Raw genomic sequence first — 27,298 nt, 5'->3', positions numbered from 1 at the left:
GCAGCTTCAGCTCCCGGCAGGACGGAGCCGCCCGGCCGCAGCGTTCTGCAGCTCGCTCGGCTGCACGTTCCGCAGTCGGGGCTGGAATTCGTCCCCGGGGACGTGAGGTCTGCGCGGCCCGCTCCAGGTTCTCAGCAACGTCTGCGACCCGGAAAAGCTGCTGGGGAGCCGAGGGGCCTCCCCGAGCCGCTCCGGGGCGCCCCGGAGGCAGCGGGACCCGGCTGCAGCAGCCCCCGGCTCTCACGGGCTCCGGATGCCCGCGGGGGAAGCCGGGGCTACCGGGCGCGCTCACGGGGCCGAGCCCGCGGGACCCTCCCGGTGCCTCCGCCCTCCCCGAGTCCCTTCCGACGGCCTCCCGTGCCGCAGGTGCGCGGGGCAGCCCGGGGCCGGGCCGGGCCGGGCGCGTCCCCGCGGAGCAGCCCCGGGCCGGGAGCGCCCGTCGGGGCCGCGGGGCTGCGCTGCCGGAGCGCGGCGCCGTCGGGGCCCGGCCGGGGCGGGGCGGAGAGGGGCGGGGCCGTGGCCGGGCCGGGCCGCGATTGGCTCCCGGGGCCGCTGATTGACAGCGGCGGGCGAGCGCGCGGCGGGCGGCAGCGCCCTGATTGGCTGCCGGGGGCGCACAAACCCGCGGCGCGGCGCGGCGGGGCCAGAGCGGGGCCGGGAGCGGCGGCGGGCGGCGGACGGGGGGGGCCGCGGGCACCGGGAGGGGGCTCGGGCGGGGAGGGGTCCCCGGGCGAGGCGGGGGGCTCGGGGCTTAGCGCTTGGCGCTTGGCGGGCGGTGCCGTCGGGGCCGTCGGCGGGCAGGGCGCAGCCATGGGCAGGGTGCGGGGCGGCTGCGGGCCGGCCGTGCGGGCGCTGCTGTCCGTGGCCGCCGGGCTGCTGGCGTGCGGCGAGGGCAGCGAGTACGACTACGTGAGCTACCAGTCCGACCTGGGGCCCTACCCGGGCGGGCGCTTCTACACCAAGCCCCACCAGTGCGTAGCCATCCCGGCCGACCTGCGGCTGTGCCACAGCGTGGGCTACGACAAGATGGTGCTGCCCAACCTGCTGGACCACGAGACCATGGCCGAGGTGAAGCACCAGGCGAGCAGCTGGGTGCCGCTGCTGAACAAGAACTGCCACATGGGCACCCAGGTCTTCCTCTGCTCCCTCTTTGCCCCCGTCTGCCTGGACCGGCCGGTGTACCCGTGCCGCTGGCTGTGTGAGGCCGTGCGCGACTCCTGCGAGCCCGTCATGCAGTTCTTTGGCTTCTTCTGGCCAGAGATGCTCAAGTGCGACCAGTTTCCCCAGGACGACGTCTGCATTGCCATGACAGCTCCCAATGCCACTGAGGTCTCCAGGCCCAAAGGTAAGGCATGACCGGAGCTGGAGCCCTTCTTCTGGTGTTTTTTTTTCTGAGCTGGTGGGGCAGGCGTCAGCCTAGGAGTGGCTGCGTGGGACCAGGTAGGGTCCTGTGCTGGGCAAGGCTCGCCTGGGGGCTGCTTCTTGGGAGCAGCTCTCCCTGGCTGCCTCCAAGCGCTCTGTGAGCTGGCTGCTCCCAGCTGCTGTCTGCAGCGTCCCGAGGAGGGCAGGATGCACTGCTGGCTTCTCACCTCCCTCTCAGAGCAGAAATCCAAGTGCAGGTGGAGCCGGGGGGGGACATGGTGGGTGCACGGCTGATCTGATCCCTGTGCAGGCATTGGGACCAGGCTCTGAGCCTGCCCTCCGCGTGCACATCGCCTTGGGAAGAGCTTCTCCTCCCTGCTGGGCTCCCATCGGGGCCACTCCTTAGCAGCAGCAGGGTGTCTGCTGGCACCTGGCAGAAAACGCCTGGTGGGAGTAGATGGTGGCAGTGCTCCTGGCAGGGACGCCCTGCTTCCAAGGAGACCTGGGGCTCGGCAATCTCGGTGGAGGATGAACATGGTGGAAAGCCAGCCCTGCCTTCTTGGGGGGGAGCTGTATGGTGGAGTGGGGGCTGCGGGCAAGAGGTTTATCAGGAAGCAATTGGAGCAAGTGGGTGTGTTTCGTGTTTACTTTGATCACACTCAGCAAGTCTGTTTGTGCCAGACTGGCTTGTTTACAGTCAATTGCAATGAGTCTCACTTGTTGCTGAAAACTTCTAAAATAAATAAATATCCTGGCGTAGCTTAGGCAGTCTGCATTAGAGCACCTCGTAAAACTGACGAGAAAGGTGATTGCAGAGAGAGAAGACAGAGGTAGGTGGGGAGCGATGGCTTGGAGCTGGGGCTGGGGCCAGGGCCAGTGCTCGCTGCAGGCAGGGCAGCACGCAGGGGACAGCCAAGCCCGCCGTTGCACCCGGGGCGGGTGGGGGCCAGGCCAGGGGCAAGGTTTGGCTCCTGATCTCCAGGACCCAGCCTGCTCCTGCATGGAGCAAGCAGCCACGTAGCCGTGCTGCCTTCCATACCGTGGCTCACGCTGACTGATGCGACTGCTGGACAAAGCTCTTTGTTTTCAGGGAAGGCTCCAAGGTTGCTGTCCTGTATGAACCCAGACCCTTGGTCCAGACCGCTGTCACGTCCTGTGAGCAGGTCCGAAGGTTGCTTTTGTTCCCCAGGGACCTGCAGCCAAGCGTGCTGCTGGGCAGCTGGACCGGAGCTGCTGCCTGGGGGCTGCTCTGCCCCAGCCCACAAGGGGCTAGTCTGCAGCTCGAGGACGTAACAGCCTGAGATGTTTTCTAGGTGAGCAGCATCTGCTGGGCTTTTCCCCTTGTGTAGTTCAACAACTTACTGCTTGCTGAACTCTCAGAGCCGCCTTGGCAGCAGCACCAGGGTGGCACAGTATTGCTTTCTTTTGGTGCTGCGAACGTGTCTGGCAGCGTGGTGTTCAGGCAGCACTGAAGCGACTTCTTCCAAGCGGTATCAGCTCAGGTTTGAGGCCTTTGTGCGTTTTCTTCTGCTCCTGCCAGGGGTGCAGAGGACTCATTCTGCACAGGCTCTAGGGGATATTAACAACATGTGCTTCGAGTGAACTGGAAACCGGAGCTGGGGTGGGTGTCGCAAGAAAGCGTCGCAGCCCCTCCGGTAAACGCGCTGTCTGCTGTGCGGGTTCACAGACTTGTGTCCCGTGCACTTCAAAATGAGCAATTTGTTTGCAAGGATGTTTACAGAAAGCAAGTCTTTAAAATTCTTGTGCAAGTGCGGACTCTCCAGAACATTCAGCGGAAGAATTTATGCAGCCATTTTCGTGTCCTCTTGGCTGCCTGCAAACATTTCAAGAGAAACTGCTGCCTTGGTGTGGCTCAGAGCCCCTCGTGCCTGTCCTGCTGGCTGGGGCACTGCTCTGGGAAGGGACCAGCACAGTGGCTAGAAACGCTTCTGAGGTGAGGTGCTCTCCGGTAATAATGGTCTGGACCTTCTGCCCATGGGTCTGTGAGGTTTTGGGCTGTCAGTGCTGACACAGCTGAGGCACCTTGCGGCTGTGGCATGGCCCTCCCTGGCCTGCAGCCTTCTGTCAGTGCAAACTCTGAGCCCTCGTAGGTTTTGGGTGCTGTTGATTTAAAGAAGGTCAGAGCCCAGCAGTGTCCCCCCTCTTCTCTGAGCATTAATAAGAACGAGCCCTTTCAGTATTTTTCTCCATTAACACCTTAAAATTGGAATTTGTTTCTGCCTCTCAAATAGCTGACCTGCTGAATTCCTTTCTCCTTAAGCATAAGGCGGTAAAGCCTGCAGGCCCACAGGATGCATCAGGGGAGTTGCAGATTAATATAGCATTACACATTCCTTCTCCTGCCCCTGGAGTAAGCCGGCTCTAAAGCCAGGCATTAGAAAACGGTCAGCAGGGAGAAAACAGGCTGGAAACAAGCAAACGTTGTGCCTTGAGTAAAGCTGTCAGACACAGACGATGGGCCCTGACCGAGCCGTCACAGGTCAGGAGGTGGGGTCTGAACTCCAGCCCTGGGGTGCTTGCGGGGTGCATGACCCAAGGAATTAGCACTTGCCAAGAGCAGAGCGGGTGGCGGGAGGGGAAGAACAATGCAGGGAAATCAAACGTCTTGCCCGAGGTCCCGTGGGGCTTCTGTGACAGGGAGGCTGCGGTCCCCGTGGGGTGCCTGGCTGCAGGGCTGGGGGGGCAGCGCTCCGCTGCACGCAGGGACCGGCAGATATTGTGCTGCAGCGCGGCTCCTCAGCACAACTCCCGTGTGTGGGAAGGAGCCCTTCGTTCTGCTGGACCGAGAACATAAGCAGCACCTCCCAGCTCAATAAATTCATCCGTCAGTAGCACAAATCCACGTCTGTGCTGCCGGGTGGTCTCTGCTCAGGCGGGAGGCAGGGACCTGGAAGTGGATTTTTATTCTCTGGGAGAGCTGAGCTTTCCTCCCAGGATGGGTCCCAATGAAGAGAGGGTGGCTGTGCTTGGGATCGTACTGGAGGGGGACGGTGCACCTGAGAACTGTGTGTGTCCCTCTCCAAGCTGTCCCTGCTCTGGGAAGGAGCAGGAGGGAGGTAAGGCCCTTGCCGTGCCCGGGTGTCTGGCAGGGCCCCTGAGCTGTGTCTGTCCTGAGCTCCAGCCTGGCTCTGGAGCAGCTGCCAGCCTGGGATGCCCCATGCAGTGTGAGCCATCCTTGTTCCTGGTCCTCCTCCTGCTGTGCCCTGGGCACCGCGTGCCAGCTCGGCACGCTGCAGGGAGGCAGCATCAGCAGGCAGCTCGCCATGCCCCACGGCGAGTGGTTGCCCCCGGCTGGGAGCCTGGCCCTGGAAGCCCCTCTCCTGCCTGGTCCTGCAGTGCTGGGACCTGGCACCCCAGGGCACATGTTGTCTGCACATGTCAGCCCAGCCCTCTGGTGCTTCCTGAGCTTGCTCCTCATCACCTGTTCTCTCCTCTTACCAGGAACGACGGTGTGTCCCCCGTGCGACAACGAGATGAAGTCGGAAGCCATCATTGAGCACCTGTGTGCCAGCGAATTTGGTAAGGAAAGCGTTCCTGCTGCTACTCCTTGCTGGCAGGGCTCTGGAGTGCGGAAGGGAGGAGGTGCTTGGGACCCTGGCACGAGAGTGTCCTGCTCCCATCCTGCTCCCTTTGGGCCGGCCGCGGCAGTGCCCAGGGCAGCAGGCAGGGTGCACGTTGTGCCTGGAGGGCACTGCCCCCCTACCCCCTGAGCAGGAACCTGGGCACCAGCAGGGTGCCACAGCTGCTCCAGTTTCCCTGCCCACCCTGAGAGTGCCTGTGGGCAGTTGCAGTCCTTGCCCGGAGGCGAGTGAGCCTCTAGATGTCAGTGTCGGCGCGCGGTGAGGGGGGACATGGCCAGGGCCGGGTCCTGCTGGTGCAGCCCGGTGGGGGTGGCAGGGGCTGGGGTCCTGGTCACGGCGTGGTGCCTGCACTCGGCATCACCCCCGGCCTTGGTGCTGCAGCACAGCCGGCAGCTCTCTAGGGAGGTGCACCCAGACGTCTTTCCTGCCCAGCTTGTTTGGAGCCCTGGGCTTCTTTTAGAGAAGTTACGCTCTGCTTGTCAAGTCCAGGTGTAAAAACCAAGAGCAAGCCTTCGTCTTGCTAAGGCTGAGCAGTGAGGGAGAGAATACAGGGCTACTTCACAGCTGAGTCCTAAATCCATTATGGCTTGTGAGTGAGTCAGACAATCACAGGTAAACAGAACTCTATTTAAAAAAAAAAAAAAAAAAAAAAAAAGAAAAAACACAACAACGAAAAGTATTGCAGGGAAAAATAGCTTTTTCAGATCAAGCCCAGAATTAACTGGTTTTGACATCCTTGCTGGTGTATGTAGCTTTCCTGGAAAGTTATTAAAGGCATATTGAACAAGGTGTGCATTCCTCGGGGATTAGCGCTTGAATGTGCCCTGTGCCAGAGCATGCTATGCAAACCCAAACCTGCTCTGCATGCTGGTGTATTACCCTTTCTGCTGGAAATGAATTCTCAACTCTCCTGCAGATTTGGTATGCCAAATGCCCTAAGTTCAGTGCAGACTTCTTGTAACAGGGAAAAGCATCGACAGGAGCAGCCGTGTAATGGTTTCTCAGGAATGTGCGTGAATCCAGTGCTGCAGCCTGGCTGATGTGGGAAGCACCCGGCTGGCCCTGGGCACTGCCCCCAGCAGCTCTGCTGCTTTTCTGCTCCCCATCCCCTCGCCTCCAGGGGCAAGCGACCAACAGGACAGGTACCAAGTACCTGGGAGGGCCAGGGGAGGTCTTCCACTCCCAAGCCTTCATCTTTGGCCGTGTTTGCTGTTTGCTCTGTAATTTGCCCTCCTGCAGACAGAAGGGTGCTGGGTGGGAGCGGTGTGGGTCGTGCCGTGTCCCGTCCCTGAGCCACAGCGGTGTCCTGCTGTGTGCTTGCCATCAGCCTCTGCTGTTACACATCCCGCACTGCAGGGCAGCTGCACGACCGGCAGGAGAGGCCAAACCAGGCGTATTTGTGGGCTCGGTAGAGGGGCTTCAGACACTGACTTGCCCGCAGAGTAGGCTGGTTCTGGAGAAGTTCTGTGGTGACAATCCGGAGGGTGGAAATATTTCTTGGCAGGCACTCCCTGGGTAGGGCTGCGGCGAGTGGCCAGATAGAGTTGCTGAGCAGCAGCGACACCGACTGCCGTGCGCACCCCCAGCTAATCCAAAACTGCTGCAAAGGCTTTCACAGAAAGCCTCCTCCTGCTGCGGTTGAGGTGGCAGGGATGGGTCCCCCCGCCGGAGGAAGGAGCGGGGGCAGCTCCAGGGCTGGTGCAATGCCAGGCACTGCTACTGCATCAGCACACCTGCCTGCCCCCCAGAGCAGCGTGTTTTCCAAGCGTTGTTTAAAGCTGTTTGTTTCCTCTGCTGAAGCAGAGTCTTTTTCAAGCCATTGCAAGTAATTTGGGATTGTTCTTTGTTCTGTGTACCAGCATGACTTCAACATATAGCTTTAGTTCTTAAACACATTGGAGCTCTTGCTGATGCCAAGGTTGCTTCTACTCCTTCTCCTTCCCATTGTTGCTTTCTTTAATCTCTTTTTTTTTTTTTCTTGTGAAGACACGATGACTTTCCTACAGTAGAAAAACCCAAATACAACTGAGCAGGACGCAACTAGTGTCTGCTGTGTGTGAAGCATCATTCTTTCTTCACAATGGAAAGCTGGTTGCATCTTGGATGTCCTTTTGCTCCCCTGATCCTCCCCTGTCACCAGAACAAATAGCAGTGGAAAAGTTCATTTGCATGGATTTTCAGTGATGTAGGTTTCATGCAGCTGCACTGGTATTTTCTTCCTTCTGTTGCTGTGTTTTTCCTCCCCAGCCAGGAGAATTCCTGGGTGCATCTAACGCTGTTTCCAGCCTGTAGCGACCTGGGAATCTGGTGTGCAGGAAGAGATGCAGAGGTGCAGTGCAAGTCTTCCCTCTGCTCCAAGGGAAGATGGGGCAGGGCACTCCTGGGGATGTCCCAGCCTGTGGAGAGCAGCTGGCAGAGGATGAATTGGCTTCAGGAAGTTTTCTCAAAGCACAGTGCGTGGTTCTTAGATCTCTGTTTAGTCTTCAGGGGTTACTGTCACAGGGGCAATTTCTCAAGGGGAGCTGTTTATCTGGCACTAAAATAAACTCCCAGCCATTCAGACTGAGATTTCTCATGCACATCCACCAAGGTAAACACTGGCAACTGACAGGTTACAGATCCTCATCAAAGCCAGACACATACAATAAATGTTTAAACTAACGTGTGCTGCAAGGGGCAGCTGTTTGGTGGGTCCTGCTCGCCAGCTCTTCCTTGCCGATCCCCACGATGATGTTACCGCAGGCTTCCCGTACGTCCCAGCGCCTTGTGAGGTGTGGGGTGCTTTGCCCATGGCTGGAGGCAGCTGTGCAACAGCCCCGGGCACGATGTCGCTCGTGAGGACCACGGAGGAGGAGCGCTGGCCCCAGCTGTGAACATGGGAGGGGAAAGGGCAGGAGAGGGGGCCCAGGCAAGGTGCTGGTGCTGGCAGGGCTGCCGGCCTTGTGGGTGAGCAGGACTCTGGGTTTGGATCTGTCCAAGTGGTGCTGAACGTGGCTTCTTGACGCTGCTTTGAGGGCAGCCCCCTTGTGCGACAGCTTGGTGGTTCCTCTGCAAGTGGGCACGGCTGTGGGGCCGGCTGCGTCCCGCCTGCTGGTGGAGGCGCCCAGAGGTTGGTGTCTCCTTTCTTTCTTTCCTTCAGCAGCATCCAGCAGCTGCCTCCTCTCTTCTTGGCAGCATCGGCAGAGCCCCTTCAGGAGAGGTCCTGGAGAGATCCCGGAGCACCTCTGGCTACGTGTGGCTGCTGCCCTGCAGCTGGGGCTGGCAGCGGGGCTGTGGGACCAGCCTGGGGCACAGAGCGGTGCTGGGGGGGCTGGCAGGCACGCTCGGGTTAACTGCAGCTCAGGTTTTGGTGCAGCTCTGGTGTGCCAGGGACACACAAGGGAGGCGTGATGAAGTGCGAGTGCCCTCTTGTGCCCCCCGCACCTCCCGGGGCTGCAGCCAGGATTTATTTCTTACTCCTCGTGCAGGCTGGGCTGGCCACACGCTCTCCTGGAGTTCATTCCACTCTCTGTTTCTCTTGCTGATTTTATTTATTGTTTCTGCCCTTTCTCTGGGGTCTGAGGGGATCCTGCTGAACGGGCTCTTGCTGCACTGGAGACTGCAGTACAATCAATACATGCTGTTTATTTTTTCCCTTGACTGACAGTTCCTTGCCTGCAGCCTTCTCCTGTTACAGCCCTAATGTGTCTTCTGGCAGGTTTCCTTCTTCTGAGTGATTTCTAAAGGAAGGAGCAACGAGGCTGAAGGAACAGCAGAGCTTTCCGTTCTCTCACGTTCCTTTCCCTGCCCCTGAGGGTGCTGCAGCGGGGCCCCTGCCCACAGTGGGGATGGAGTCCCCGGCTCCTGCGTGCTGCTGAAGGGGGGCTGGAGGGGCCGGGGCGGGGGCGCGGGCATTGCCGTGCAGCTGTACAGGTGGGAGCTCACTCAGCAGGGCTGTACAGGGCGGGGGGACGTGGTCTTCCCAGCTTCTGGGGGGGCGTTTGGGTGCACTCTGCTGCAGCGGTGCCTGCCCGGTGTGTGCGTTGCAGGGTGCCCCGTGCTGCCCCTGCCTCAAGCACGGCGGTGCCCACGACTCTCACCTGGTGAGTGAGCACGAGTGATGCGGGAGAGGCTTTGCTTTCGTGCCGTGTGTGGTGCTGAGCCCTTGTGGAGGGTAGGAGGGTGCTCTGCTCCCAGGGGTGCTGGCAGTGCTCCCAGTCTGTCTGGGAGGTTGGGTTTCCTTTTTCCTCTGTGTGAGTGGGACTGGGAAGCCGGAGCTGCAGAGGTATTGATGCGAGTGTTTCAAGTGATGCAGTGCAGGTTGTACTTTCAGGCTGGACCGCAACCAGCTCCGTGGAGCCTTTGCTCTCCTTGGAGCTCTTGCTGCCACAAGTGATTCTGCTCCGAGTGAACAAACTTCCATATATCCTGCTTCGTTTTAGTAGATATAAAGAAGACATTTTTATATCCTCAGTGCTCCCCTCTCTCTGCGTTAGAGATAGCAGAGCTATGCTGCAGTCTGATAGGAGCTGTTTGTAGCTGGGGCCAAATTCCTGGTGTGATTCAAAGGGGTGAGCGTTACACAGGCAAGGGTCTTGCCCCATGCCTGGGGAGCCATGGCCAGCCGTGGGGCGCTGCCCTGCGCCCTCTCCCTGTTGCATCCCCTCCCAGGGCACTTGGGCAGCAGCGTAACCCCGGGGGGATGCATGGGGCGCTGGGGGAAAGGGTTCTGCCCTCCTTTGTGGCACAGGGTCTCAGGCTTTCCAGATGGAGAGGACAGCCCCAGTGATGTGCTTTTATGCTTTGGCATGGCTCGGCTCTGGGCTGGAAGGAGCAGCGTCAGCCCCAGAGCTGCTGCGGGAGCCAGGCATTTGGCACTGCTGGTCCTGGCTGGCAGCGAGTGCCTGGGCAGGGACCACAGCCTCTTGGCACTAGGGCTGAGTGAGGGCATGCCTGGGTTTAGCACCCCGGGAGGACTTGTGCTGTTGTCAACACAACGTGGCTGATGGCTGATGAGTCCCAAATTAGATCCTGAAATCTGCCTTTGTTGTGTTTTGTGTGCTCCCTCCCAGCCCGAATAACGCTTTCACTGCTGTTCTCCGGGAGGAGACCTTGGGGCGGGTGGCTGGACGCTGGTTCTCCCTGGTGCTCTGCCTCCACGCCTCGCCTGTGAGCAGGTGTGCCAGCAGCTACCCAGGAGGGTGTTTCAGGACCAGATGCGGCGCCAAAACAAAACCTCTCCGTGCACCCTGCAGGAATGGGCCACGGCCCTGCGGTGTGCTTGCTGCTGGAGCAGAGGGGATGGAGAGTCCCCAGGGTGGGTGCTGCAGCTGGCCACTGCTGCTGCTGGGGTGGACGCAGAGAAAGGCGCTTGTCTGCTGTCACATCTCTGGGGGCTGCTGGGTTTGATGACAAAGATTTGCTGGTGGTTGGAGAGTGAAGGGGAGGTGGGCTTGTGGCTGAGGCATTGATGAGCCTTCAGACCCCGTGGCTTTGGATCCTCCCTGGGGGGCAGCACCCACCCTGGGTGCTGCCTTTCTGGTGCGTGTGGAAGGCACAGGAGCTGTGTGCCCATCCAGCTGCCTGTGAAACCTGCCCCTCGTGCCCAGGAGCCTCAGATCTTGGCTCTGAGTGCTGTTCTGCAGGAGTGAGGCTTGGATACATTTTTTTTAGTTCCCATCTGGATTTATGGTTCACCTGGGCAGCTCCCATGCTCCCCGAAAGTGCAGTGCTGGCTTGCAGAGACAACTGCTGCTGTGCAGGGCAGGGAGCTGTGAGCTCCCAGGGCACAGGATTTCCAGACCCTCTGTCTTCTGTAGACTACAATGCTTGGAGCAGAACAACACCTCTGCTAGTTGCCAGCTTGTTTTCTTCCTCTAGCGACAAGGTTCTAAACTTGCAGCAATCACAGCAAAGCAATTTGCAAACAAGCCACTTTGGAAAAAGTCTCTAATTATGGGTATTACACTGCTGGAAACTGCTGTGCTCAGAGCAAGAGTTCAAAGCCAGAACTGATAAAGAAACTGAGGCTCATTTGGAGGAATGTTGTTGTCGCTACCCAAGTAATGTCATGGAGCTTAGAGTTGCATGTAAACTACTTGCTCTATTTTCCAGATTCATTGCAAATTAACCTGGTTCAGTGTCTTTAGCTCCTTTAAAGCTTGCATCTCTTTAGCTCCTCCGACATCCTGAATTTGAAAAACAGATGGAATTACAGTTTCACTTAGGTTTCCAGTCCCAGATTACTTTCCTGTACAGTAACAGTAGAACACAACGGGGCTCTTGGCAAGCAGTAGACCTTTTTAGCACATGGGCAGATAAATACCATTATTCCTTTTGCCAGTGCAGTGGCTGGGAGCGTGAGGGTAATACGCAGGCTCTGCTGTGCTCTCGGGATTGTCATCGCGCTGTGCTGTTGCCATTTGTGTCTGGAACGGTGAACAGAGCTGCCGTCCAGAGGCAACGTGTATTTATTACTACAAGATCCAGCAGAGCAGGACTTCAAGGAACAGTGCTGCGGGGGATTCCTCTCCCTGCCAGAACCCAGGGTTTTTGCAGTGCTGCCTGCTACACACACATCTGAGAATCAAATGGAAAGGGACAGCAGACAATTAATCACCTATCCAGGCGCTATTTATCTGCAACTCTGAAGTAAACTCCCAAATGATGGAAATATGTTAGTAATTTTTGGCCATATGTGCTTTTCTCCCAAAATGAGGCAGAGCCAAATGGCACAGAAGTGATACTTTAATGTACAACACATTTTCATCATTTTTCCCATGCATGCTAAATTCCTCTTCATGGTCAGGACAAGGGAACATTTTATTATTATTTTAATTTGGGTTGTGATTAACTCAGGAAAATGCTGAACCCCAAGAAGAAGATATTTTCTATGGGAGTCGTATGGGATTTCCCCCCTTTGCTGGGGAAGGTGCCTGCGCTGCTGGCTTCCCCATCGGGCACGGGTTCTTTCAAGGGGCTTTGCTGCTCTCACGCAGACACGGTTGGTGCTTGGGAACTTGTTTTGTGGGCGCCCGAGGCCAGGAGTGACTGTACACAAATGTTTGAGGAGCTAGGCTGACCTTTTAAATGGCCCCTGCAAGAGTCTCTCCGTGTACTGAAGCAGGGAAATCATGTTCTTACTCAGCCAATGTTTTGCTAGCAAAGTTTGTGTTGCTTCCCTGAAGGAGTTTCCCTTCCACATACAAAGTGCCTGGCACGTTTTGTGCTGGGGGGTGGGAAGCAGAGGCCGATGTCTTACGCTGGTGCCCTGCCAGGAAGGCACAGCTCTGCCTCGGGCGCTGTGGGGTTTGCACTGCGGCCCTGTGGGCAGGCCGGGGTCTGGGCGTCACGAGGAAGGTTTTGCTTGTGCTGTCCTGGCACCCACTGTCCCTGGGGCACCTTCCCGGCAGCACAGTGACATGGGTGGGTGGGTAGCAAGTGCTCTGTGAGTGAAGGCTGCTCAGGACTTTTCTGTTTTCCCCTTCTCCCGGCTCCCGGGTTTGTTTTTCAGCTCTTAAGATGACCATAAAGGAAGTGAAGAAGGAGAACGGGGACAAGATGATCATCCCACGGAAGAGAAAGGCGCTGAAGCTGGGGCCCATCAGGAAGAAGAACCTGAAGAAGCTGGTGCTGTTCCTGAAGAACGGCGCCGACTGCCCCTGCCATCAGCTGGACAACTTCGGCCACTACTTCCTGATCATGGGCCGCCAGGTGAAGACCCAGTACCTGCTGACGGCCATCTACAAGTGGGACAAGAAGAACAAGGAGTTCAAGAAGTTCATGAAGAAGATGAAGTCACCAGACTGCCCGACATTCCCATCCGTCTTCAAGTGATGAAGCGGGCGGTGGGAGAGCTGCTGGCCCACGCCCCAGGCACGGCGGTCCCAGCCTCGCTCCCTCTGCCGCGGGCACGCAGGGGCCGAGCCCCTCCTGTTCCTCCTCGCCCTTCTCAGAGCTTCCTCCCCAGGCCCCAGCCCTCCCGCATACCCCCGCTGGCATTCTCCTGGCTGCAAGAGCCTGCCAGCGTGATGAGCAAGCACCGAGCAGTCTCTGAGGTCACGGACTATTTGCATCTGCAATAGCCAAAGGCCCATTGCTGCAAGGATATGTAAATGCCTTTAAATAGCAGCTGTCAGGTAAAGAGGGCAGGCACAGGGGTGCGAAGTTGTCAATCGCATGATTGCAGAAAAGACACTTATGACCAGTTCCCTCCTGTGTTCATGGCTGCGGGAGCGCCCTGTGTTAATTCCTGCTTGAACCAGAGCCGGCCTGTTAGAAAAACATCCCATCCTGATGATAAAGGTTAATAAACGAGTGATGGGGAATATGCCACAACCTGGGATAAAGCCTCCTAATAGCTAATTGCCCTCCCTGTAAAACAAACAAACAAACAAACAACATTCTGGTCTAAATTTGTTTGGGCTGGGCCTGAGCCCTGGCATCCTCGCGGTGCCTTGGTCGGCTGGTTGGGAGAGGTCCTCGCCCTTGTGCCTCCCGGTGCCAGCCCCCCAAGGCAGAGCCCCGTACCCAGCTGGCCTCGTCCCTGTGGAGGTGCGTGCTGCTTGGTGGTCGGCCCCACTGCTGGCAGAGCCTGCGGCCAGCCCCTCCGGTTTGTGTCACTTGCTCACTTTACCGATGATGTTTTTACGGTGTCTTCGGGCTGCCGGCCAAATATCGGGTTGCAGAAGGGCAAGGATCGGTCCCCATGGAGCACCGCAGGAAATGCATCATCTCCGCGTTTCCCTGCCTGCAGTCACCGTGGGACCTATCGGTGTCTGGACTTCAGTCCATTTGATGTGTGACAACTTGGCTTTATAGAATTCTGGTTTTTTTTTCTTGTTTTTTTTTTTTTTTTTTTTCCCCTTAATCAAAATGTCATGTTAGCACGAGGTCAAGTCATTTATGAAAGACAAAGACTATTGCATCCAAATGATTACATTTATCGACCAAGCTGAAATTCATTATTCCACTAATTGGACAAGTTCTCTTTCCCATAGACCCATATTGTTCCACGTTAATTATACCATCCTGCTTCCGTTCATTATTTTCATCAATCGTGATTGCTCTAAGAGAATGAATATCTTGCAGTTTGAGATAATCCTGTTGCATTACAGTTAAGTGAAATAACAAAAACTCATTTCTGAGGTTTAAACCAACCCTGCTCAAAGCTGGCAAATTAATTATTTTCTAGCTCGGGAGTGCCGTTTATTCCCTTTATGGGGTTTGAGATGTGGATTTTACTGTAGATAAATTCCATGAATAAGCCAAGCACCCAGATGAAGATGTTTCAAAACTACCAGAGAGCTGGAGTTAGGATATGAACTCTATAGAAAATCCCACAAAGTTGTCTTAGACCACCATGTGTAGTAGTGTTATTTCTTTGATGCCAAGTTAATCGTTGTAGATAACGTACCTTATCAGTGAATTAAAACACAAAACACTCTAAGCTTTAGAACCACAGATTGATGAGGCGACCTGATGGGGAATGCGGACAAACGAAGCCTTGTCAGAAGGAGGCTGTGGGCTGCAATTGGGACCCTCCGAGCTGCTGGCACGGTTCTCTCGGTGCACCCATGGCACCAGCCGGTTTCTTCCCACAGCCGAGTGGCAGCACAGGAGGGGAATTGATTCTGCATCAGAGAGAGATGCTTAAAGGTTTAGTTGGGCTGGGATCTTCAGGCTCTCACCAGGCTGCTCATATGGGTCCTGATGGCCACTTCTAGAAAAGTGGGCTTTGATTTAGTGTTTTAAAAATATGTATTTCAGCAGGAAATGCTGAATAAAAGGGAAAATCAGTTCATGTGTGTTTAGAGCCACTGCTTGATTTCCACCAGTAGCCCTTGAGCCTGAACTTGAGCCTGGCTTCAGAGGTGGCTCAAACAACCAGGGCAGCACTGGGTTCCCTCATGCCAGCACACAGCGTGCAGCGACGCACATGAGTTTCTTAGTGCTGCTGGTGCCTTGTTTTTCCTCAAGCAGTTGGGAAGACCTGGTAATAAGAGTACCCAGGAGAGGTGCCTTTTTCTCTTTGCAGCTGCTTTGTTCGTCATCTCCCGGACTTGGTCAGAGCTGCCTGGGAGCTTCCTTCCCACTGGTGGCCGTGCCATTGCTGCATCGGAGGGCAAGGGGCAGCAGCGATCCTCCTGGCTGCATCCAGGACTGAAGAAGTCCCGTTTCTCCAAGTCACTTGGGGGAAAAAGAAATTATCACTGCAATTACAGGCTTAAAGCATACTATAATTGTATGTTACTGGTTGCTCTGTCAGTTTAAACAGCCCTCTGATCCTGTATGTTTGTCCTCGAGAAACAGATCAGAGCAGCTGAGCAGATTCACACGTCGTATTTCAGACACGGTATTTTGGATGTTTCCATGTACCTGGACAGGAATTGTACCGTTCTCTTGCCTAACTGCTCTGTGATCTGTCAGCAGTTCCTGCGTGGATCTAGCTGGCAGGTGGACTATGCATCGCTCTCTTCCCTTTGTACTCTCTTTGTATATGGAGGTTTTTGATAAAAATAACAGAACTAAAAGAATTATGTTTGATGTAACATCATGTTTTAGTCAGTTAAGGTATCTTTATATTTTGTTTTAATGTAATTTTAGATAGTTAATTTAGAAAAGTGTGGCAGATTGGAGGGGATGCCTTTTCTGTTTGGAAGTTTTGAGAAAGAAAAAATGTAAAAGATGAGTGAAAATCAGCACTGTAAAGAGCCACCTTCTCGCAGCACTGAACAAGCGTAAGGCTTTTCACTGCTGTAGCTGGTGGGATGCTAGTGTTCACAGTACGTTATTTTAGCAGCTGTTTTTGATGTTATGACTTACATTTATTTTCAAGCCTAATATCGGTTCTGTATTTTTATGCTTTTTCTTCCATGTATCAATGTTCACTTAACTAAAATTGCTGAATTAATGAATTACAATGTGATCCCCCCCTCCACCCCTTTTTATAAAGAGATGTTGTTTTCTATCCTGCATTGGTGCTGTCAGAGGTGGCTGCAGAGTGGCTGATGCGATGGGATGCTTGGGGTAGCCGTGCTAGACCCCAGGTCCTGCAGGGGTGCACGTGCTGCATGCTTACAGCAACGATGTTCTGGGCTTAATGCACCCGTGTTTGTCTTTGTAAAGCAAGTGGTAAGATCAAGACAGTTGGTCCCAGTAATGGAAGTCCCTATGCGAGAATTTTGGCATGTTCTCTCGCATTCATTCTGTTGGTGTTTATAGTACAATATGATTCACACTTTTGGCCATTCAGCCTATCTCATTGCTGTCCAGTTCTCTTTAACTTCATGTCAGTGAGAAGTAATGTGGCTTCACTGTGTCCCAAGCTCCAACTTCAGATTATTGAAGGAACAGTGCCAGAGCTTTTCCATAATAAAATGTTGGGGCAAGAGCTGGTGGCCAGCTAGCTAACACGATGCCATAAACCCAGCGGTGGTGGAAGGTGCCTGCCAGTACCCTCCCCATCCGCAGACAACCGGCGACACTGCCTGAGCCCCCACTGCCCTGAGCCCAAAACAGCATCCTGCTGGTAGCTGGTGTTTTTATATAACAGCAACTTGTAAAACAAGGGGAGGGGAAGAGGTTTCCCACAGGCCAAGCCTCACGCTCCCCAATGATGCGTCCTTGCCATAGGAGCCCAGAGTGGGAAATTTTGCCTCGCGGTGCCGCCTGTGTGGTCTCCAGAGAGGTTTGGGAGTGTGAGAGCCGTGTGGGGTGAGTTGTGCCGGGCAAGGGGCAAGGCTGCAGGATGCAGGATTGTGGTGTGGCATGGCTCTGCCCCTCCTGCTGCACCAGGAGCTGTCGGCAGAGCACCCAGGCAGGGAGGGAGGCGGACGGGCGATGGGGCTGCGGAGCCGGAGCAGCTGGTGGCATGTGCATGAGGACAGCGGGTGCCAGCAGCTCCTGTGCTTCTGGGAGGCACTGACAAGCTGCGGGCACGGCCAGTGTCTGCAGGACATGGCGTGGGAGCCAAGCTGCTGTACAAAGTCCTGTGAACTCACCCAAGAGAAGGCCTCAGGGTGGATCCCTGCCTGGGGACCGGTGGAGAGCCCCGCGTGGCATCGGTGCCCGCAGCACAAAGTGGTGAGAGCTGCAGCTGGGAGCACCAGGGGCTGCTACGTGCTCAGCAGAGCTCCACACTGCTTTAAGGCCTTTGCATGCCTTATTCACCTCCGAGGTGTGAGGGGAGCAGCCCAAGCTACACGTCAAAATGGGAAGTGGGGAAGTATCAAGAGATAATTGTGATGGAGAGCATAGAAGTGCACAGGCCCTGTTAAAGAGCGCTGATATGCGAGTGTTTCAGAGCAGGCATGGGCACAGGAGCAGCGCAAGAAGACCGTGGTGCCTGTGGGAATCTTGCATGAACACAATGCCTATTACAGCAGAGCATTGCTTGCTTTTCTCACGGTATATTTTGACAAAGAAATCTGTACTTGATTGTTTTGCTTTATTTTAAACTTGTGGTTGATATAAACACATTATAGCTTCTGTTTTCTTTCTTCTGTGATTGGAGCAAGAAGACCTCTCAATAAAATGCGTTTTTTTTTTTTTGTTTTTGTTTTTTTTTTTTCATTCTCTCAAAGTTGTTTTCATTATTGCCTTTTCCATATCAGCTGCGTTACTCATTCCATGTGGTGCTGACATCTGAGGGCCTCAGCGCATTGTCTTTGTGTGAGACAGCATATCTCCACTGCTGCCTGGCAAGGAACGATGCAAAAGCTTAAACCATAGATTCACAGTGTCGGAGACAGAAAAGTCTGTGGTCAGATCACTGCTGCTGGGCAGTACTTCAGCAGCACAGCTGTTCCCCACTAAATGTCCGTGTTACACACCAGCTACCTGAAGCTCACACCAATGCATCATTTTGATCAAGGTAATCACCCACCCATCATCTGAGAACCAACCAGCTGGTGTGAAGGCATTAAAGCCTGGGCTGGGGGGCAGGTGCATGGGAGAGGTTTGGTAGCTTGGGGGAAATGGGAGCTCTGAGCCTATGCTGCTTCTGGCCAGAGACCACCCCCAGTGGCAGTGTGATGTGACTGTGAGAGCAGATAAGGCCAGCAGCTCTGCCCTGCTGTCTTCCTCATGGTTCAGACTTGGTGTCTGGGGTAGCTGGGTGGGTGAAGCCAGGATTAAGGCTGAGCTGCCTTCTCCATGATTTCCTGTTGCTGGGGTTTCACTGTGGCTTTTTTTCTGGAATTATGGATTAAAGCACAAATATCAAATTTGCAGAGGTGCGGGAAGGTAGTCTGTGTGTTTATCAAAAATTTACAAGCAGTTCTTTTACTAGCCTGTGTGTTTATCAAAAACTTACAAGCAGTTCTTTTACTAGCTTCTGGTAACATTTGATTAGAAAAGAAAACTCTTAATTCCTGGAGTATTTTTTTTCTCATGTAGAAATTCAGACTCGTAGCTGACTGTTGCATGTGTGTGTTTGCTCTCCTCGTAGCTGTTTTGCTCTCCCTGAAGAGAAGGTTACTGAGGCTTGAAATGTGGTAAGTGTAAACTGTGGGGAAAAGATGTGTGAAATGAGAGTTCTGCTTGTGCAGGTTTGTGTGGAGGAGCAAACAAACACTCATTAATATAGGAAAGCATGAAAGAACGCTTAAATCAGAAGTTGGGTATCTGCCGACTTAGTGGTCCCTGGGAGCAGAAAGACTGGTATTTGTGCAGCTTGAGGATGTGTGTTATGCTAGAATTGGTTCAAATACTGATTGCTATCGTGAGTTCTATTTATGTTACAGCGATCAAGTAAATCTCAGTCTGAGACGCGCCCCTTTTTGCTGGGAGACAGCGTCCCTTTCTGCCTGCCTGGGGACCGTGGGGTGCCTGAGGAGGGGAATGTGCTGCCCGTGGGGTGTTGTGCTGTGCCTGTATTATCTCCAGTCAGATGTATCAGCCTTTTGCTTTACAAGGCTCTGCTCTGTATAACAAATAGGGGCTGAATTTCAGGTCTATTTTGTGTACCCCCTGTCTGTGAATGCTTTCAGTGGTGTTAGGACTGGGCAGAACATGCTGTGTGCTGAATGCTGGTGGTGGAAAGAAATGCCTCAAGTTAGGGCAGAACTTCAGATCTTTGCTGATCCCTGAACGCACTTCATTTTAGGCTCCCATTGTCCACTTGGAGATGAATCTCTCTATTCAAGAGGCTGAGAACGAGACTTGGTGATGGTTGGGTCTTGCACAGCAGTGCATCTATCATGCCTGTGTTGTCCCCCATAGAAAACTGCTTCAAACTTGTTTGAGGGCTGCAGCAACTAACCTGGGAGGACAAGGGTGCTCAGGCTTGCTAACAGCCTGCTCAGGGCTTGTCTAAAGTATGAATCTTGCATAAACTTAAATATCATCCTCTTGTGACTCAATTTATCCTCCCAATAATGTTTATCTTATTTGCTCTAGCATTCTTTCTGTTGAGTATTGCCTGTTAATTGAGTTTCTGGCCTTTAGTTTGTAGTTAAGTTTTAAACAAATACCGTTTTTTCTTATGCTATACAAAAGTCATCATCTATCCCACAATTAATTTTTATGTCACTGGCAGTCTGTGTTCTGCTTTGACCCCTGCTGGGGAATGCGTGGCTGGAAAGAGCAGCTGAGCAATTAGGGAGGATTTCTTCTCCTGGAGAAGAGCAGATACCAGCCTGGTGTGTCTGATGTGGAGCTCTATTAATATTGCGCAGGACAGGGAGGTGATGTGCCCCAGCTGCTCTGGCAGCCTGGTGACAGTGTCTGGAAGGGAAAAGGCTTTCTGTGTTTACCTGGTCCTAGTGCAGTGCTGCTGCCCTCCAGGCAGCGTTTAACAGCAGTTCCCATCAAAGCCCTCCTCTGTTTTGGTGGTGCTCAGCCCTTGCTAGGACATGTGCTGATGCAGCCTGAAGTTGCAAAATGCCAACTGTCTCTCTTCATGCTTCTGACTGAGGATCTGATGTCCTACAGGAGTGGTAGAGAGCTGTGTAGGTTTTTTTCACAGTTGGGAAGGATGTTTATGCTCCAACCTCGTAAAGCAAAGGGTGTCTCGCTTCATGTGGCCACGCAAAGCATAGCCTGAGAGAGATGTTCAGAGCACAAACAGGGAGCTTGTAATGTCCTGAGATGATGAACAGAACAGGAAGTGGGAGAGAAATGGCTCCTTTCCTTTCAGACACTTTTGTGGAAAAAAGATCCATCAAGGATAAATGAATAGCAAGCTCCCAGCTCTGTCTGAGTGAGCCTTGAGCCATGGGAGGGCATGCAGACGTGGGAAGTGCTGCTCTGCTCACCCTGCTCCTGCCTCCTGCCTGAGCAGCTGCACTTGCATGGGCATCACTTGTCCCCGAGGAGCTGGAAGCACGCTGCCCTGCAGACACATTGTGCGTGGGCAGGGAAGGGTTTGTGGGTTATGAGTGCATCCATGGGCAGCATCAGAAACACCCTTTCCTCCTGCCCCAGTAATGTTACAGGGAAAACACTGCATGGTGTTTCAGTGGCTGCTGCTTTCTCAGTGAGCCGTGCTGGATGACCCTTAGGAAGGATGCACACGCACGTAATTAAAGCCAATCTCCACCCCAAGGCCAGAGCTGTGTTTGGAAACCATTATTCCCTGATGCACAGTCTCTTTTTTCCATTCCAGCTGAGCAATGCCCAGCCAAGCCTTGTACATGCTGCAACTGCCCTGCTGCACAGAAATCCTCTATTAGTTGAAGTAGGGGAAAAAGTCTTCCAGGATCTTTTGCAAGTGCCTTGGAAGTCTGTTTTGCAAGGGCTCAGGCTTCTTATTTCCCAGCTGAATCCATCTGAGCCCCTGATCATGCTCCCCCTTTGATAGTCCAGAGATGATCAATCCGCATTTGAATGCCCCTCTCAGGAGGGGAGCAGGGGATCTGGCTGCCTCCTCCACTCACTTGAGACCTCTCGCCCTGTGCATGGGGCCCAGGGGCTCTGCAGCGTGCAGCTTCCCCGAGCAGAGCCACACAGGGCGAGCTGCAGGTTGACCTGTCAGGGTGGCCGACTGTGCTGCGGAAGCCTCCCAGCCTTTGGAAAATGAGAGCTTTGTTCCAAGACCTTCCCGGCGGAGGCTGGAATCTCCTCTGGACCGGCCGTCTGCCACAAGAATGCTGTCTCCGTCGCTGGCGTGGGGTCTGCTGCGCCCCTGGCTCTGGGGCACAGGAGGTGCCAGCGACCGCCAGAGCCCGCAGGAGGCCTGGCCCTGTCTCCTTGCGGCGCATTGGCGTGATGGATCTGTCTGCTGCTGCCAGCGTGGGGCATCAGCACTCGGCTGCACAGTGGGTGCTGCTTGCAGCCTGCCAAGATCCAGAGAGCCGCAAGCAATCAGCAAACAGTCCCGCTTTTCTGCAGAAATGTGCACAGCCTGGAAATTTGCTGGTGTCGGGAACATTTTTCCTTCAGAGACAAACAGGAGATGGTTGCCAAGTCATTGCTCTGGCAAGGAGACGGAGGAAAACCAGGATGTGGCTGGAAGGAGCCATACCTAATGGCAGCCAGCATGGGCTGGGGCTTCTGGCTGTCACAGGACCCGGCTCTCTGCTCCCACCTATACATGCAGGGAGCCACTTGGTTTGAGACCCTCTGTGGTTGCACTGCATGCATCAGACCCAGTTTACAGAAGAGAGATCTGCTGGGAGCAACAGAAAGCAGCATGCGATGGCTGTGAGTCACATCGCACAAAGTGACCTCGGTGTGCTCTGCCCTGCTCTGGGGTGTGCCTGGGGAGGACGCTCTGGCTTGCCTGTCCCAGCTGCACCCATGAATCTCACCCTAGGGTGTGCAACTGCCTGTTTTTGTGTGTAGAAGCCAAGTGGCCCTACCACAAAGTGCTTCCTAAATGGTAGCCTGTGCTCTGGCTGTCCCTGCTGCTGGCAGGGTTCCTGCCAAGGTGGTGTCCCTCATGGGGCTGCTGTCAGCGACAGCCCTGTCCTGCACTGTCCTGCACTGTGCAGCACTGAAATTCTTTCCTCTAGGCTCTTGTCCACGCTAATCCAAGTTTATGGGTCCTAATGGCCAGAATGGGATGTTCTGAGACCTCAGTCCATGTGCCAGACAGCTGCCACAGAACAGCTACTGGTGGGCCATTATTGCCTCAGCGAGGAGTGTTTCATGAGTAAGAAGAAAGGAAGATAACAAAAACAGATATGTTGACAGAGGTTTTCTGGGTGCTTGTGCCCTTGTTTGGGTTCCCCTTGCTGGTCCTATACCACTGCCAGGAATCCTAAATGTGAAGGTACATTGGTATAGTCACTAAAATTGTTCTGTTTAGTTCAGCTTGGGGAGCGTTTTACTGTTTGCAACCTATGCCTTTGAGCTTCACTATCTGTCTGAACTTCACCAAACTCTTGAGTTGTTACTGTGGTTGAGAGATTAATTTGCTAGAAGGGGTGGTGCTGTGTATTAATAAATCATAGCCCCAGCAGGATTGTGGAGAGCAAGTCTCCACTGTTTCTTGAAAAGAAATAGAGAGATTGGGGCATTTATCTTTGGCAGGCAGGCAAGCACGTGCATAGGCTCTCACGTACAGTGCTCATAACTACATTAGACTACACAAAGAATGAACTACAATTCCTTTAGCCAAAGAAAATGGTGCCTTTAAACCAGCTGTCCTCCAGGGTGGTGATCACACCCAGCCCAGATGGTCTCCTTAGTTGTTGCACAGCAGGGGTAGATCATGGGCTTGGAGAAGACTGAGCTTATTTGTGGAAGGTCCAGGGTAATTTAGTATGTGGCCATGTGTGATTCAAAGTGGGCTTAAATCAGGGAGTAACAGTTAATCTCAAGCCCTGTTACTGAGGGTAAAACTGACTGAGATGAATGCTAAGCTTTTTTGGTTTTGAGGGTCATTAATTTTGGCAATGGTGTCTAATATGATGCACATCAGGAAGGACACATCTGCAGACCCAGGTTTGATTTTAAGTCAAAGCCATGGGTTTATTTGCTGGGCAAGAAGCTCCATACCAAATAAAATCCCATTACTTCGGGTTTCCCAAGCTGCTGCTGGGAAACTCTGTGGGTAGCACTAAGGGGGTGCTCGCACTCCTGGGAGATGTTGGGATGTGGAAGCTGAACCCTCACAGGAGCCGTGAAGGGGTGTAGTGCGGCAGGGTGGGGGACAGCGCTGCCGGAGCAGCACAGGGCGTGCGTGGTGCTGAGGGTTGTGCTGGCCCCACCACCCTGGGACATGGGCTCAGCTGAGCACCTGTGGGGTTGGGACCTTCTCAGCATCCTGTGGTGTGGGGCTGGGGCTGTGGGACTGCTGCCAGCCCGGGTCTGAGAGAAGCTTGTGGTGATGGTGGGCAGCCAAGATGGCATGTGTAGGGTTTAATGTTAAATGGTCTCAATAAAATGTTAATACTAGGCTAAATGTTTATAAAAGTGTCTCCCCCTGAGTTAATACCTGCCAGAGAGCTGAGGCATAATTATGGGTGATACTACTTTAATTATTAAACATTGTGCTGCCCAGCTGAATTACTGTAGCCCCTAACCGCCTTCTCCAGAGTGTTTACAATTTCTTCACCATTTCATATTCTTCCCTCTCACTCACCCTAAATGTTTATTTAATAATCCTGAAAGACCTTTTAAGCTTCCTGGGTTTAATGTTTGCTAAACACCCTGTCACTTCCACTTCTATTGATAATTCCCGGGCTGCTGTGGAGCAGCCGGGGCTCTGCTTGGCCCGAGGGCCTCTGCTGCAGGCTGGGGGCAGGCTCTGGCCCTGCTGCCTCCACCCTGGGGCTGGAGCCCCCTGCTCCTTGCTGGGAGCAGGGCTAATGGGGGGCAGAGGGGGGCTGGGAGCAGCCACACCAGCCCTGGGTCAGCAGCTCGGAGCTGCCTTGCCGGGCTTAGCGGGAGGGAGAAGAGGTGAAGGTCCTGGGATGGCCACCAGGCAGCACAGATACGGGTGGGCAGCCTCGTACGGGCTGTGTGAGAAGCACCAGCATATGGAGCTGCCGGCTGGATAACCTCGCCCTGGCAGCGCATTACCTCAGTCTCTAAACTCTCTTTGGACTCCGGCAGGATTGGTTTCAGCAAATTCATTTGCCTTCACAAAAGCTTTTGGTTACTTTGGGATTATGGACTGTTAGAGTTCATTGTTTTCCCGAGCTGCCTTGTTTTGCTGTACTGTTTAGACGCCTGGTCTGTAGGAACTTAATCTCCCTTCTCCTCCAGCGGTTCTGTTCTGTGAAAATCTGTTCTCTGCTCTGGTGCAAATTGTTGATGGGAGATAGCAGTGGGTCTTTCTGCTTCTATTTAACGTGTCAGCAGAGAAAGACATCTGCTTGCAATTACGTGTAGAGCCTTGCTGAAGGATTGGCGTGGTAGATTTTAAAAGATAATAGGAAATCTTTATCAATTCATAATTCCTTATGTCATACAAAGGAACATATTTCATTTAAAATATTCATCTTTTTTATTTTATTTGTACAAAATTAAAGGATAAATCATGAGATTGATATCAAGGGAAAATGCTGTGTGCTCTGTGAAGAGCCAGCCTGTGTTTCCCCCACAAAAGCCCTGCAGAGCTGGAGAGAGCAGACCTGGGGTGCGGGAGCTCTGTGATGGCCTGCCGAGGCGCCTTTAGAAATGTTTTGCTGCTTACAAGCACAGCTTTACAGCACGCTCAAACATGAAGACTATCCCCAACACAGTGCTCAGAGCACCGCAATCTCCTAAAAGAGGTGAATGGCTGCAGGAGAGCTGCAGGGGTTCAGTACCTCTCTCAAGCCAGCGAGCAGCCCCTGCCTGCATAGCCCGAGTGGCACGGGACCAAAGTGGTGCCTCCTTGCCTTTCCTGGCCCCACAGCTGGTGCTGGTGGCAGGGACGGACAGATGGATGGACAGATACCTGGGGCAGCTGTGGGGAACGTGCCTGGGGAGCAGAGATTGGGCCTGGGAATGCAGAGTGGGCATCCTGCATCCAGCAGCACTGCGTGAGGCTTGCACTGGCCTCTTCCATCCTCCCATGGTGTGGTGGGAGCCACCGCTGGGGTGCAGTGAGGGGCTGCTCCCCCTGGGCCCCCGGGGCTGCTCCTGGCCGGCTGTGAGCCGCCTGGCAGAGCGCTGTCAGCGCAGCTATTCTTGGCCTTCCTTGGCTGACTTGTTAGCCCTCTGGGAGTCTGCTGTAATCTCCTCTGTGATTAAGGGTCTCCGAGCATGTTCAACACCATTAAAGAAACAAGAAAATAATAATAATGATCTGTGCTCAGGAATGCTCCTGAGTGGAATCAGAAATACGTTCACTGCCTTCTGGCTAAGAAAGCTACTCATGCTTCAGCTCTAGCAGATTAGCAAGAGCTGAATCCCCTGGCTCGGAGAGCTTTCTGTGCTTTCCTCTTCATGCAGTACCACCACCTATTCCCCACAGTGTGCTCCTCTGCTTGGACGTGGATTCTCATCTTTGGGGAGAGGTGTGGGATGTGTGGGACCACGGGAGGCAGCAGCTCCTCTCTGTGAGAGTGGGAAAGAGACAAATGCCAGGAGATACCATGAGGTCCAGGTCCTGGCAGCTGGTCTCCTTGCTGAAGTGCAAATGCTCTCCTGTTCCCAGTGCATTCAGACAACAAACATGGGGCTGCCCCTGGGCCAGCTTTTGAAGAGTCTAATTCTTTGGACATAATGGAAAACTCTGAGGCAGCAGGCAAAAGTGGAAATTTAGAGCAAAATGGAGGTAACTGTGGTGTGGGCATGAAGCATGCAGTGTGTGGCAACACGTGCCCCATCAGTAGCTCCTGGCTGTCTCTAGCCCAGGAAAAAACAGCAAAGCAGCCTGCAGTGCAGACAGGCTTGAGAGCAGAGCAATGAGAAGGATTGAAAATCCTGGGCTAACTTCTATAATGCCATGAATTTCTGGGTGCTCTTTAAAGTGCCAAATCTTGGTTAAGGCAGGGAAAAAGCACATGACGGGGAGTGCAGCCTAGATAAGTGCAGGCCAGTCCAGGACATTGTCCCCTTCTGAGGGACAGCAGCTGCTCAGGCTGAGGCTCCTGGCACAGGGGCAGGAGCCTCTGGCATGTCCCCTTGGCCCTGCTGATATGTGACACAAGCTGCCAGGCTCCCTGTGCCGAGGATGTTCACTTCTTGCAGTGGAGGAACAGTCTGGTTTCATTTTAAGCTCACAGATGTTGGTCATGTTACCAACGTTTCTTTCTACTGAAGCAAATTCAAAACATCTATTTTTCTTTAAGGTCTCAGACGTGAGACGTGGGGAAGCTCATGTCTGTACAGCTCGTGACCACAATGTAGAGCAGCCCTGTCCTGGCCGGGGTGTGCTGTGGCATCCTGCCCCAATCCCACCGCCTCCCCTCTGGCTTGTGCATGGGGGCTGTGGGACCGGGTGTGCTGGGGCAGGGTGGGCAGCCCTGGCTGCACCCTGACCTCAGCAGGAACACCAGCCCTGGGTGTGGAGGCAGGATGGACATGTACCCAGCAGTCCTCTCCAGCTGCAGCTGTCTAAATCCGCATCTGCCTGTAAACCAGGGCCTTGGAGCTTGGTTCCCAAGTAGGTGCCAAGGCTGTGCAATCAAACTGAACGGGGACGATGCTCCTGAGGGGAGACCCGGCCCTAAAGCAGGTTCATGTGGTCTTGCCAGCTGATGGCTGCAGGACTCTTAAAGAAATGTATTTCCTGTCTGTTTTTCCCTTCTGTCTTTGATCGTGGTGAGGCAGAGAAGAAGCTCATAAAATCTTTCTGCCTGGATGGGATTAGCGGGAACTGCCTTTCTGTGTTCTTCCAAGGCCTCTCACCAGGCAGCTTGACTGCTCACCCAATTCCTGGCTGTCCCATGTCATTCTGCAGAGCAATTGGGAAGCTTGTGCCTCCAACCCAGGACAAAAACCAGATTTCACTTTGGTCTTAGTGGAGTCCTGGGCATTTGGGCTTAGAAAGTAAAGCCTAGCTTGTTCCGCCTCTGTGCTGGGCTGTGATGTTGCAGGATGGTGATGCAAGATCCAGGAAATCTCCTCCTCGACATCCATGCAGACCCATCTGCAGCCAGTTCATCAGGTTTCACACGCACGGATGTGCTGTTAAACTGCTGGCCCAGATGTGTGGAGTAATGGAAATTCAAAGCATTTTTCATGGGCCCATTGGAAGATCATTACTGAGCAATTAGTTTTTGCTAAGTGCTTGGCCGTGGGGCTACTTTATTTCCCCTTCCCTGCAGAAAGGCAGCAGCGAGCATGCACAGCCCTGTCTCGCTGTGCTCTCAGGAAAGCTCCGAACTGTGCCGGAGAAGCAGCTTCTGCATTATAGCAGGAGGTGTAAGTTCTGCTCCACTGTTTGATCCTGATACCACTGACACAGCACTGGATCCCTTTAGTTTCTTGCTGCTCAGCTGAGCAGTCACTGAAAAGCCGAGCAGGCTTTAATG

General features: G+C 54.0%; 1 protein-coding gene across 1 annotated transcript; it reads left to right on the top strand.

Annotated features, from left to right (window-relative positions):
• Positions 1-810: 810 nt before the first annotated feature.
• SFRP1 (secreted frizzled related protein 1) lies at positions 811-12,779 on the top strand (the record flags this gene model as incomplete). Its single annotated transcript, XM_084302203.1, has 3 exons — positions 811-1,345; positions 4,825-4,902; positions 12,457-12,779. The coding sequence occupies 3 exons, from the start codon at positions 811-813 to the stop codon at positions 12,777-12,779; spliced, it is 936 nt and encodes a 311-aa protein (XP_084158329.1).
• Positions 12,780-27,298: the final 14,519 nt, after the last annotated feature.

This window comes from Netta rufina, assembly GCF_964035555.1.
Source record: "Netta rufina genome assembly, chromosome: 27".
NCBI lineage: Eukaryota > Metazoa > Chordata > Aves > Anseriformes > Anatidae > Netta > Netta rufina.
This window is presented reverse-complemented; position numbering and strand designations above follow the sequence as displayed.